This window comes from Amblyraja radiata, chromosome 6 (assembly GCF_010909765.2).
Source record: "Amblyraja radiata isolate CabotCenter1 chromosome 6, sAmbRad1.1.pri, whole genome shotgun sequence".
NCBI classification, from domain to species: domain Eukaryota; kingdom Metazoa; phylum Chordata; class Chondrichthyes; order Rajiformes; family Rajidae; genus Amblyraja; species Amblyraja radiata.
The window spans coordinates 16,406,826-16,419,612 of record NC_045961.1 but is presented as its reverse complement, the minus strand read 5'-3'; the positions used below and the strand labels follow the sequence as shown (position 1 = coordinate 16,419,612).

Genomic DNA, 12,787 nt, shown 5'->3' with positions numbered 1-12,787 from the left:
GGGGGGGAGGAGAGTGAGAGCAGAGAGGGGTGAGGAGAGGGAGAGCAGAGAGGGGTGGGGGAGGGGGAGGAGAGAGGGGTGGGGGAGGGGGAGGAGAGAGGGATGGGGAGGGGGAGAGAGGTGTGGGGGAGGGAAGGAGGGAGATGGGGTAGAGGGGTGGGGGAGAGGGAAGGTGAGTGGGACAGAGAGGGATGGGAGGGAGAGGAGAGGGAGAGGGATGAAGAGAGGGAGAGGGGAGGAGAGAGAGATGGGGAGGGGAGAGAGATTTGGGGGGGTGGGGAGGGAGAGGAGGAGGGAGGGGGAAGAGTGTGGAGGGAGGGGGAGAGGGGGGAAAGAGTGGGGAGGGATAGTGGGAGGGGGAGAGGTGGAAGAGTGGGGAGGGTCAGCGGGGAAGGGGTGGGGGGAGGGGAGGGGGAAGGGAGGGGGAGAGAGAGGGGTGGGGGAGGGAGAGGGGTGGAGTGAGGGAGAGAAGTGGAAGAGTGGGGAGGGAGGGGTAGGGGGAGTGGTGGAAGGGGCAGAGGGGTAGGGGGAAGGGGGCGGGGGGAGAGAGGGAAGGGGGTGGGGTAAAGAGTGAAGGGGGTGGGGGAGAGAGGGATGGGTGGGAGAGGGAGAGGGGTGATGAGAGGGAAACAGAAACATAGAAATTAGGTGCAGGAGTAGGCCATTTGGCCCTTCGAGCCTGCACCGCCATTCAATATGATCATGGCTGATCATCCAACTCAGTATCCTGTACCTGCCTTCTCTCCATACCCCCTGATCCCTTTAGCCACAAGGGCCACATCTAACTCCCTCTTAAATATAGCCAATGAACTGGCCTCAACTACCTTCTGTGGCAGAGAATTCCAGAGATTCACCACTCTGTGTGAAAAATGTTTTTCTCATCTCGGTCCTAAAAGATTTCCCCCTTATCCTTAAACTATAACCCCTTGTTCTGGACTTCCCCAACATCGGGAACAATCTTCCTGCATCTAGCCTGTCCAACCCCTTCAAAATTTTGTAAGTTTCTATAAGATCCCCCCTCAATATTCTAAATTCTAGCGAGTACAAGCCGAGTCTATCCAGTCTTTCTTCATATGAAAGTCCTGACATCCCAGGAATCAGTCTGGTTAACCTTCTCTGTACTCCCTCTATGGCAAGAATGTATTTAGCAAGGGAGATGGAGAGGGGGGAGGCGAGAGGGGTGGGGGAGGGGAAGAGAGAGGGGAGGGGGAGGGGGAGGGAGGGGTGGAGGGAGATAGGGTCGGGGAGATAGTGGGAAGAGTGTGGAGGGAGGGGGAAGAGTGGGGAGGGAGAAATGGGGTGGGGGTGGGAGGAGAGGGCTGAGGAGAGTGGGATGGAGATGGAGAGGGGGAGGGGGAGGAGAGAGCGATGGGGGAGGGGGAGAGAGGTGGGGGATGGGGGGAGGGATTGGGGAGGGGTCGGCGTAGCAACGAATCAAAGGCAGAAAGGCGGCCGGCAGGCGGCCGGACGGACGGCGGACAGACGCCGGCAGCCACACAGTTTTAAAGATAGATAGACGAGACCAAATGCAGACCCGTTGGGTCTGTTCCCACAACGCGTGGTTGCGAGGGGAGGGGGCGGCCTGATGCGTCACACACACACTAACCAACCTCTCACACACACACACACACAAACCACCCCCATTGATATTCTATTAAGAAGGGAGGGAGGAGAGGGGTAGGGTCGCCCAGCAGCCTCAGAGTGAGCCTCAGCTCCATCGCCTCGCATCCTTGGCGCTTCAGACCCCGAGTACAGGGAGGGTGGAGTGGGCGGGCGTGATACCGAGTGAGCCTGCGGGCCGCCAGCGAGGACGGCGAAAAGCAGTGGGGGACCAGCCGATCTATGGCTTCGGCCAGCGTGACAGAGCCGGGCCGGGACGGGAGGGGGGGGGAGTGGAGGAGTATCAGGTGGCAGCTGCCGTTATGGTCGCGCGGGGCACGCGATTAGAAGGTGGCCAGCTGAGGCGAAAAAATGACTGAGTGGGGGGGAGTGAAGGATTTTATTAAAAATGTGTACAGAAAAATGACTACATTTAATGAGGAGTGGATTTGCGAATGTAAAAGTGAAATTGCTAGCGAAATGGTAAAAATCGTGGTGGGGAGAGGGGAGGGTGAGAAGAGGGGAGGGGAGGGGAGGGAGGGGAGAGGGGGAGGAGGAAATGGGAGAGATTTGGGAGGGAAAGCAGAGCGGCGTAGGGGGAGTGAGAGGGTGATGGGAAGGGGGAGGAGAGCGGGGAGTGGGAGGAGAGTGGGGAGGGCAGGAAGGGGGGGAGAGGGGTAGGGGGGTGGGAGAGGGGTAGCGGGGAGTGGTGCAAGGGAGACGGGAAGGAGGTGGGGTGGAGATGGGGGTAATAGATAGATAGATAGATAGATAGATTGATAGATAAACCCTGCAAAGAACATTCCTGAATTTTGCTCCAAGTGATAAATCCAATTACGGTAAGGAAAGGACCAATTTGTTGGATTTATCATTTGTGTTTAGGCGTTCAAAGGTCTACATTGTTGACACTTTTGTTGCTACTATTGGACTCAAGAATCATATTGGATACGATTCTTACTTGATCTCATATAATTAATTCTACACATTCAACTGGTCTCCTATTTTATTCATCTGCGAACCTGTTCTGATCAAATTTACGTAAGCATGTTCTCACACCTTGATAACCCTCCATGTTTGGGCGATGGGGCGGGTAGTGCTACTGCCTCACAGCGCCAATGACCCGGGTTCGATCCTGTCCTCGGGTGCTGTCTTTGTGGAGTTTTGCGCCTGTTCCCTGTGACCGCGTGGGTTTTCTCCGGGTGCTCAGGTTTCCTTCCACACTCCAAAAATATACAGGTTTGTAGGTTAATTGACATCAGTAAACATTGTAAATTATCCCTAATGTGTACGATAGTGTTAGTGGACAGGGTGATCGCTGGTCAGCATGATGGGCCAAAGGGCCAGTTTCAGCGCTGTATTCTAAAGTCTAAAGATCACAATGCAAATGCACACCTCAACGCAGACAAAATAGTGGGTTCCTTGCTTAAAAATCAGCTCCCTGTTTAAAGCAACACATAAAATATCAATATAGATATTAAATGTAAAGTTTGTGGGAAAGAACTGCAGATGCTGGTTTAATACGAAGGTAGACAAAAAATGTTGTAGTAACTCAGCGGGACAGGCAGCATCTCTGGAGAGAAGGAATGGGTGACGTTTCGGGTTGAGACTCTTCTTCAGACAGATGTCGGGAGGGGGCGGGACGAAGATAGAATGTTGTCGGAGGCAGTTTGACTAGTGGGAGAACTGGGTAGGGGGAGGGGATGGAGAGAGAGGGAAAGCAAGGGCTATCTGTAGTTAGGGAAGTCAATGTTCATACCGCTGAGGTGCAAACTACCCAAGCAAAATATGAGGTGCTGTTCCTCCAATTTAAAGTTGGTTGGACAAGTCTCGAGAATGGACACAGTGTGCTGGTGTGACTCAGCAGATCAAGCAGCATCTCTGGAGAACTGACATCCATGTTCTCCAGAGATGCCTTCTGACCGGCTGAGTTACTCCAGCACTTTGTGCCCTTTTGTGTATTAACCAGCATCTGCAGTTCTTTGTTTCTACACTAAGTCTCGAGAATGTTTTTCATCAAGGGCTCTGTGGTTGGTTTTATACAAAGCTGACCTCCACCTTAAGTTTAGGTGTATCATTGTCACGGGTACCGAAGTATGGTGAAAGGTTATGTTTTGCATGCTATCCAAACAGATTAGATAATACAATACATAAATACAATCATGTCAAAGTTGAGTACAATAGGTAGAGCAAAGGGGAAGATGAACTACCAGAAAAAGATCGAGAACTTTTTGTCATGGAGTCAGGATAACAACCCAGCCCTTACACCAGCAAGACAAAACAGTCCGTTGTTGACCAAAGGGAGCAGAAAGGTGATCACAAAATGCTGGAGTAATGCAGCGGGACAGGCAGCATCTCTGGAGAGAAGGAATGGGCAACGTTTCGGGTGGAGACCCTTCATCAGACTCGACTCGAAACGTCACCTATTCCTTCTCTCCAGAGATGCTGCCTGTCCCGTTGAGTTAATCCAGCTTTTTGTGTCTACTGTGGAGAAAGAAACCGGTTAATATTATTGTATGCATCGTGTTAGTGACCTTCCTCAGAACTAGTCTAGATTCACTAATATCTTACCAAGTGGTCTCACACTGTCCCCTGCAGTTTATGATCGAATCCCTTCTGAAATGCCCACAAGCTACTCAGTTCAGGGCGTCAGGTTGCGAGGTCAATCTATCCAAGTGGCTTTTACAATTCTCAATGATACGTTATTGTCACAAGTAGCGAGGAACAGTGAATTTTTTTGTTTTTCCATACAATCCAGTAAAATTATACAGCAGACTTCACCTAGGCAGTACACCAAGAGTCGCCATGTTTCTGGTGCCGACAGTTACAAAAGTTCTAAGTACAGAACTGTAAAATCTTAAAAACAACTTGTGATAAACTTATAATGATTTGGCCTTGTCATTTGCTAGGCATTTCAAAAAGTGGTAATGTGTTTTAGACCATAAAGTGCTGGAGTAACGCAGCGGGTCAGGCAGCATTTCTTGGAGGACATTGATAAGCAATGTTTTGGGTCAGGACCCTTCTTCAGAAATGCTCTCTGACCTGTTGAGCACCTGTGTTCTACACAGGATTCCAGCATCTGCAGTTGCTTGTGTCCCAATGATATATTTTGCATGCGAGTAGTAGGCAGTCAGAACCTTTTTCCCAAGATACAAAAATCAAATACTGGAGGGCATAGCTTTAAGGTGAGCGGGTCAAAGTTTAAAGGAGTTTCAGGGCATGTTTATTTTACACAGAGGACGGTGGGTACCTGGAACGCACTGCCAGGGGTGATGGTAGAGGTAGTTACAATGTGGCGTTTAAGAGACTTTTGGACAGGCGCACGGATATGCAGGGATTAGGGATATGGATCATGTGCAGGCAGAAAAGAGCCGGTCTTGCCATCATGTTGGGTGCGAACATTGTGGGCAGAAGAGCCTGTTCTTGTGCTGTACTGTTCTATAAGATCTTAATTTGACAAAAACAGGGGTGTAGTTATAAACATACAATCATATAATTCAAATTTAGACGGTGGTTTTGTTTTTATTTGACATTTTTAATCCTACCCAGCTGTCAAGTGGTCCACCAGTGATCTTCAATCCTCTCCAACAGGAACAGCTGCCCCAGTTTGCTCAGCTCCCATCGTCCCAGCAGTCTGCAGCCTCCAGCACTCCACAGCAGGGAGAACAGGTGCGCTTTCTTTATGTTACAAAGCTAGTGAATCAGACCATTTATTCTTATCGAACAGGGCCAGGACCACAGATGAAGATGCGTTCTTTTTTTATAAAATACTTAAATTTAGGTACAGTGACACAGCGGGTAGAACTACTGGCTCACAGCGCCAGACACCCGGGTTCTGTGTGTGTGGAGTTTGCACGTTCTCTCAGTGACCGCGTGGGTTAATTTGCCTCAGTAAATTGCCCCATGTATGTAAGGAATGGATTGGAGAGTGGGATAACGTAGAACTAGTATGAGCGGGGCTGATGGTCGACATGGCTGATGGGCCTGTGTCCATGCTGTATCTCTTAATTAAAATAAAATTTAAATAATTTCATTATTAATTAAATTAATATAATTTACAAATTTATAAATTGCTAGAAAAATTATTGATTGGATTAAATTGGTAAATATTTTTAATATTTTCAGCACATATTTAGTTGTGTGCTTGATGCCGAGGTGTTAGATGTTGGAACAGTGACTACCAAAGTGATTGGGCTGCTAGGACATAATTCCCCCTGGTCTATATATAACAAGCAGTAAATTGTGATCTGCCACAAGACCAACTCGGAGTTTAAAGGGATGTTTGTACCATGAACATTTTCTACAACATCTTGTGGCTTGATTTGCACCAACATTAGTAAAAAAAAGTTTCTGCCGATTTAATTGTTTGATTACATTCAGAAACTTCAACTCTTCAGGGCAGAAATACTGTGATCTTTTTATGCAGTGCTACAATCTTAAAAATATTAGCTTAAATATTTGGGAGTGTTAATTGGCAGTCTATATATCTAATTAGCAAGTATCAGTAAATGGTCTGATACATAATTTATACATTTAGAAATTGTACTGGCCAGCCAACTTATTGATTGGAAAATATTTTAATATTTTCAGCACATAATTAGTTGTGTGCTTGAAGCTACTTGGTCAAAATTAATCAGTGGTTTAGTTTAATAAGGTGTGATAAGTTGGCCTGCAAGTACTAAACATATGTAAATATGTTTTAAATGTTGTTATAGTACCTGCCACTCTGGCAGCTCGTTCCATATACCCACCACCCTGAGTGGAAAAGCTGCCCCTCAGGTTCCTTTTAAACCTTTTCCCTCTCACCTCAAACTTATAACCATATAACCATATAACAATTACAGCACGGAAACAGGCCATCTCGACCCCTCTAGTCCGTGCCGAACACATAATCTCCCCTAGTCCCATATACCTGCGCTCAGACCATAACCCTCCATTCCTTTCCCATCCATATAACTATCCAATTTATTTTTAAATGATAAAAACGAACCTGCTTCCACCACCTTCACTGGAAGCTCATTCCACACAGCTACCACTCTCTGAGTAAAGAAGTTCCCCCTCATGTTACCCCTAAACTTCAGTCCCTTAATTCTCAAGTCATGTCCCCTTGTTTGAATCTTCCCTACTCTCAGTGGGAAAAGCTTTTCCACGTCAACTCTGTCTATCCCTCTCATCATTTTAAAAACCTCTATCAAGTCCCCCCTTAACCTTCTGCGCTCCAAAGAATAAAGCCCTAACTTGTTCAACCTTTCTCTGTAACTTAGTTGCTGAAACCCAGGCAACATTCTAGTAAATCTCCTCTGTACTCTCTCTATTTTGTTGACATCCTTCCTATAATTAGGCGACCAAAATTGTACACCATACTCCAGAATTGGCCTCACCAATGCCTTGTACAATTTTAACATTACATCCCAACTTCTATACTCAATGCTCTGATTTATAAAGGCCAGCACACCTAAACCTTTCTTTACCACCCTATCTACATGAGATTCCACTTTCATGGAACTGTGCACAGTTATTCCCAGATCCCTCTGTTCACCTACATTCTTCAATTCCCTACCATTTACCATGTACGTCCTATTTTGATTTGTCCTGCCAAGATGTAGCACCTCACACTTATCAGCATTAAACTCCATCTGCCATCTTTCAGCCCACTCTTCCAACTGGCATAAATCTATCTGTAGACTTTGAAACTCTTCTTCATTACCCGCAACCCCACCTATCTTAGTATCATCTGCATACTTACTAATCCAATTTACCACACCATCGTCCAGATCATTGATGTACATGACAAACAACAGTGGACCCAACACAGATCCCTGTGGCACCCCACTCGTCACTGGCCTCCAACCTGACAAACAACCATCCACCATTACTCTCTGGCATCTCCCATTCAGCCACTGTTGAATCCATCTTGCTACTCCACCATTAATACCCAACCATTGAACCTTCTTAACCAACCTTCCATGAGGAACCTTGTCAAAGGCCTTACTGAAGTCCATATACACAACATCCACTGCTTTACCCTCATCAATTTCCCGAGTAACATCTTCAAAAAATTCAAGAAGATTAGTTAAACATGACCTTCCAGGCACAAATCCATGTTGACTGTTCCTAATCAGACCCTGTTTATCCAGATGCTTATATATATTATCTCTAAGTATTCTTTCCATTAATTTGCCCACCACTGACGTCAAACTAATAGGTCTATAATTGCTAGGTTTACTCTTAGACCCCTTTTTAAACAATGGAACAACATGCGCAGTACGCCAATCCTCCGGCACTATTCCCGTTTCTAATGACATTTGAAATATTGAAATATGATTTGAAATATGTCTGGTTCTTGATTCCCCTTGGGTAATAGATTGTACACTAGCTCTATCTATTCCCTTCATGATCTTATACACCTCTATAAGATCACCCCTCATCCTCCTGCACTCCAAGGAATAAAGCCCCCTAGCCTGCTCAACCTCTCCCTGTAGCTCAGGCCCTCGAGTCCTTGTAAATCTCTATATTTAGTTAAGACACCACCTATATAAAGATATCTCTGAAATGTCTTGAGGTTCTGATTAATGGCTCCAATAAGTACAGGCCCTCTGTCTCATTATCCATTAAAAACACATTTCCAGACAGTTTTTAATTCCTATCATCCCTAAAAACAGTAGGTTTTTGGTCCAGTTTTTGCCCGTGTCAATAACAATGTTTGATTTGATGTGGTCGCCTTGGCGGCTAATTTGATGTTAGATGCTTTGTAAGAATTTGATGGCATGTTATTAAATCCACAAAAATGCAGCAGTATAATGGCAACCCCTCACGGCTGATGGTCGAAGCTGCTTTACTTGTGTTCGCTTGGTTATGAAGGGTTACGGTAATGCTTCATAAAATGCATGGCGCTTTCTTATTTGCCGACTTTGTTGCGCACCTGGATATGCTTTTCATGTTTCCTCCTAAACCTCTCCACCCCAGAGAGCTGTGACTGCTCAGCTTACTCAAGAGGATTCATAGCTCTTTCAATGCCAAGAACATCGAAGAGTACGTATATTATGCTGGAAAGTTGAGCTTAGAGTCATACAGCAGAGAAACAGGCCGTTCGGCAGAATTCGTCCATGCCAACCAGGATTCCCTATCTATGCTAGTCCCATCATAATGAATGATGGACCTGGCCAGATAGTGTACCCGCTTGCATTAGAAAATAGGTGCAGAATGAGGCCATTCGGCCCTTCGAGCCAGCACCGCATTCTTTATTCATACTGGATGAAATTTCCACAAGCTTTTCCAGTAAACTATTACTCGAGACAAAAAAAGACGCAGTGCTGGAGCAACTGAGCAGCATCCCTGGAGAACATCTTCAGACTAGGAAGGCCCTGACCCGACACATCACCTATCCATGTTCTCCAGAGCTGCTGCCTGACCTGCTGAGTTACTCCAGCAGTTTGTTGTCTTTTGTCAACTAACATCTGCAGTTGCTTGAATCCAAACATTATTGAGACATGTAAGTTGCAACAATGCACTTTCAAATAAGATTCATATTTCCAAGAATCACCTTTTTCTAGTTAAAATTTGAAGAAGTATTTTAAGTACAGATGAATTAAACAACAATACTGTTGTTCTAGGAAGAAAAATTATGTTGATTGTTGAGGCTAAATATGGAGTCAAACTTGTATTGCAGTTAGGGTGCCACATTGGCGCAGCTAGAGCTGCTGCCTTACAGCACCAATGACCCGGGTTCAATCCTGACTATGGGTGCTGTCTGAATGGAGTTTGCACGTTCTCCTTGTAGGAATAGGAATACTTTATTGTCACATGTGACTAGGCACAGTGAGATACTTTGCTTGCATACACGCAATGTATACAAATAGCAGCCACCTACGGCTCTGAAAAAGTTACAAAGCACGCCTGCTCCCCCTCCCCCCCCCTGTTCCCCACCAGTTCCCCCACGCCAGGTCCCCATTGTCCTTTGCCGCCGCCCCCCAATTGTCCGTTGTTCTTCCCCACGTGGGTTTCTTCCGGGAGTTCCAGTTTCCTCCCACATCCCAAAGACATGCAGATTTGTAGGTTAAATGGCGACTGTAAATTGCCCACTAGTGTCTCGGGAGTGGTTATGAAAGTGGGATAACATAGAACTAGTGTGAACGGGTGATGATCGATGGTTGCCATGGCCTGAAGGGCCTGTTTCCATGCTGTATCTTTCAATCAATCGATCAAATACATACTATTTTACTGAAGTGCTGCATTTTAGTTTGCAATCACTTTTCATCAACCAACACTGAATAGAATCAAATTCACTTTTGTTTCCTTTTGTAAGCATAAGTAATTGATTCATGTGATTCTGGAAAATAAATGGTGTATAGATTGTGTTTTTGTTTCCCAAATGCAGATCTAGAAAGCTCTATGACTGACAACATTCTTTAACAAAATAGTGAATCCTTCAGGGAAATGATTCCAGATCTCCCCTCAACTGGTTAAATCACTCTATTTGTACGATGTTGATATCTCTTGCAAAACACCAGCTTGGTTTGACTCGAGGTTGATTCTCTTGAGAGGTTTTAGTCTAGAACTTGTTGAAATATCAGATCCATGATACTTCACACTGATGCGTAGAACTCAGATACAGGACCTGTGTTCTGTCCAGCAGAATTCTGACCAGACTCCAGCTAGTCAAGAACAGGCTTTGACAGCACAGCAGACTGCAGTCATCAACCTGGCTGCAGGCTTTGCACCTTCCCAGAGCACAGGTACATACTATTAAACTTTCATTCCTCTGACTTGTGTTCCTCGCTATACGTCACTTCCATCTCGAACAACCTTCTATCAGAACTCTCACCGGCTCCTCCAGTTGCCTCGTATCGCTTGCCTCTCATCTACTGCTTTTTCCTCATGGTCCTATCATTGGCACTTGCAGTAAGATAGATTACTTGAGAAAGTGCACTAGTGTAAAGGGAATGCATCCCACACTTAGTGACTTTGAATGCATGTGTTTACTTTGTTGCACTTAACCCTTTTCCCTTGACCTTACCCAATCCTTCACAACCCCCCCCCCCAAAAAAAACCTAACTGCTTTGTTGAACAAAGCGAGTTTCAGAGAGCATGCCATTCATCTTTCATTTCCTGATTATACTAATAGTGTGGACAATCACAGCATGCATATTTTCATTACCGTTTCACCTGCAGTAGAGTGTGGATTATTTTACTGAATTGGAATTTTAAATAAAACTCTTATCATCCAGACAGCATTCATTTTAAAACCAAACTGAACAATTGGCTGTGATTTGAAATTATTATTTCTCAATGAAATGTGGTCATATCTGAAAAAAAAGTGTAAATGAAACACACTCAGTAGGTTTAACAAAGTTATGTTATCTTTACTCTTACCACATGCCATTAATATTGAGCTGTGTTTCTGATTCAAACTACAAGGTGAATTCTACTGACCCCCATTTGTTACAATCTTTCCCCATTCTGATTCCTCCCTACCCTGTAGTGTTGTCTCAAGTTGGCTCTGCTGCATGCAGACCCAGACAAAGCCACCCTCATCCGGCCCTCGAGCTTGCATCCGCCTTACACCAGCAACAGGTCTTGCAGCAGCAACAGATACAAGTAACTTGGCTACAGTTCCATGAAATATTTGATAACAAAACACAAAACAAAAAAAATTCTCAGCTCCAAAATAAAAGAGAAAAGCAGAGATGCTGCTCCCAAAAAATAACAAATAAAACTCAAATGATGTTTGGTTTGAATCTGAGTGTGCAGGCAGTTGGCTAACAGATTGACTGATTGAGTGGCAACTCTCTGGTCACTTTGGAGCATTGAATTTAAATTGACATCTCAGCCATCCACCTCTCTTTTGTATTTCTGCTCAAGAAGTGCTTGTGGCACATTGAAAGTTAAAAACCACTCCAGGCAAATGTAAGAATACTTCCCACCATCTCTACCGGATTGCCTGCAGTTGGAACTTGGCAGCTTGCTTACCCTCTTATACTTTCTGTACCCCAAATTAATTCTGGAAATATCTTTGCAGAAAAGATCCTTGTGCTTTAAGTTTTCTTCGCATTTTGTTGCGGGTCTATCTTTGAGTACCATTGTTTAACCTAGGATATTGCACAACCAACACAATACTGAACTTAGCACAGATGTCTCTTAAAAAGATGGAAGTGCTGGAATAACTCAATGGGTATGGCAGCATCTCCAGAGAACGTGGATAGGTGACATTCTGTCTCAGGAGCTGTCTTCAGACTGATAGTTGTGTGTGTGTGTGTGTGTGTGGGCGGGGGGGGGGATGGAGGAGAGAAGGCTGGAAGAGTTGGGGCAGGACAAAGCCAGGCAAGTGATAGGTGGATACCTAAACTGTATTCACCTATCACCCTCTTCTCCTGTATCCACCTATCACTTAGCAGCCTTTCTCACAACACCCAACTTTCTCTCCTCTTCCCCTGCCCCCCCCCCCCCCGAACAAATCATTCTGAAGAAGGGTCTACCTGATACGTCACCTATTCATACTCTGCAGAGATGCTGCCTTATCCGCTGAGTTACTGCAGCACTTTGTGTCTTTTCCTATAAGCTAGCGTCTGTAGTTCCTTCAAGTCCACAGATGCCTCATGGTTTCTGCCTTACTGCTTGTCTGTCACCAACTCTATCTGCATCCAACTGGAAATACTAAAGCACTTTCCAATCAGACGTTGACTAACAAGCATGCAGAGAGCTCTGCTGGAACGAGTGTTTGTATGTCAGATTGTCCTAACCCTTCTGTGCCACAGGTTCTGCTTGACTGTAGTCATTACGTTTGTGGGTTTAATTTCTTTTCCCCGTTTCTATCCTCAAAAACATTTTCAAATGTTTAAACTGAATCATCTCTTTGTTGTTGAGGTATCGGTTCGAGTAGTTTCCCTTCGAGTCTCACATGTGCGGTCTTCTGTTTCTCCTTCTCTCTTTCCCCGGCAGCAGTTCCGATACTTACAGCATCAAATGGCTATGGCAGTTCAAATGCAACAGCAGCAGCAACATACAAGCAGCCAGTCAAAAAATAAACGGAAAAGAGGAACACCGACTCCACCTAAATCATGACCCATCTCATGGTTCTACCTGTGAGCTGCTCCTTGAACTTACCGTTCATGGTGGTGAATGTTCTTTTTAAATATTTAAAAAACAAAACATACCCATGGTTTGCATAGTATCATCTTTTGTTTCAGTAAGA

At 45.3% G+C, this 12,787-nt stretch overlaps 1 protein-coding gene across 10 annotated transcripts in view; it reads left to right on the top strand.

The window, feature by feature from the left end:
• Window positions 1-12,748, top strand: part of supt20h (SPT20 homolog, SAGA complex component) — a 63,993-nt gene extending 51,245 nt beyond the window's left edge. For 2 of the 10 annotated variants that reach the window (XM_033022224.1, XM_033022226.1), the window contains exons 22-25: window positions 5,146-5,265; window positions 10,232-10,331; window positions 11,078-11,193; window positions 12,535-12,748. In XM_033022224.1, coding sequence (XP_032878115.1) covers window positions 5,146-5,265; window positions 10,232-10,331; window positions 11,078-11,193; window positions 12,535-12,657 — 459 coding nt within the window. In that variant the 3' untranslated portion in view covers window positions 12,658-12,748. The remainder of the gene's footprint in view (window positions 1-5,145; window positions 5,266-10,231; window positions 10,332-11,077; window positions 11,194-12,534) is intronic. The other 8 variants (XM_033022228.1, XM_033022227.1, XM_033022230.1 and 5 more) reach the window with 8 other exon arrangements.
• The last annotated feature ends 39 nt before the right edge of the window (window positions 12,749-12,787 follow it).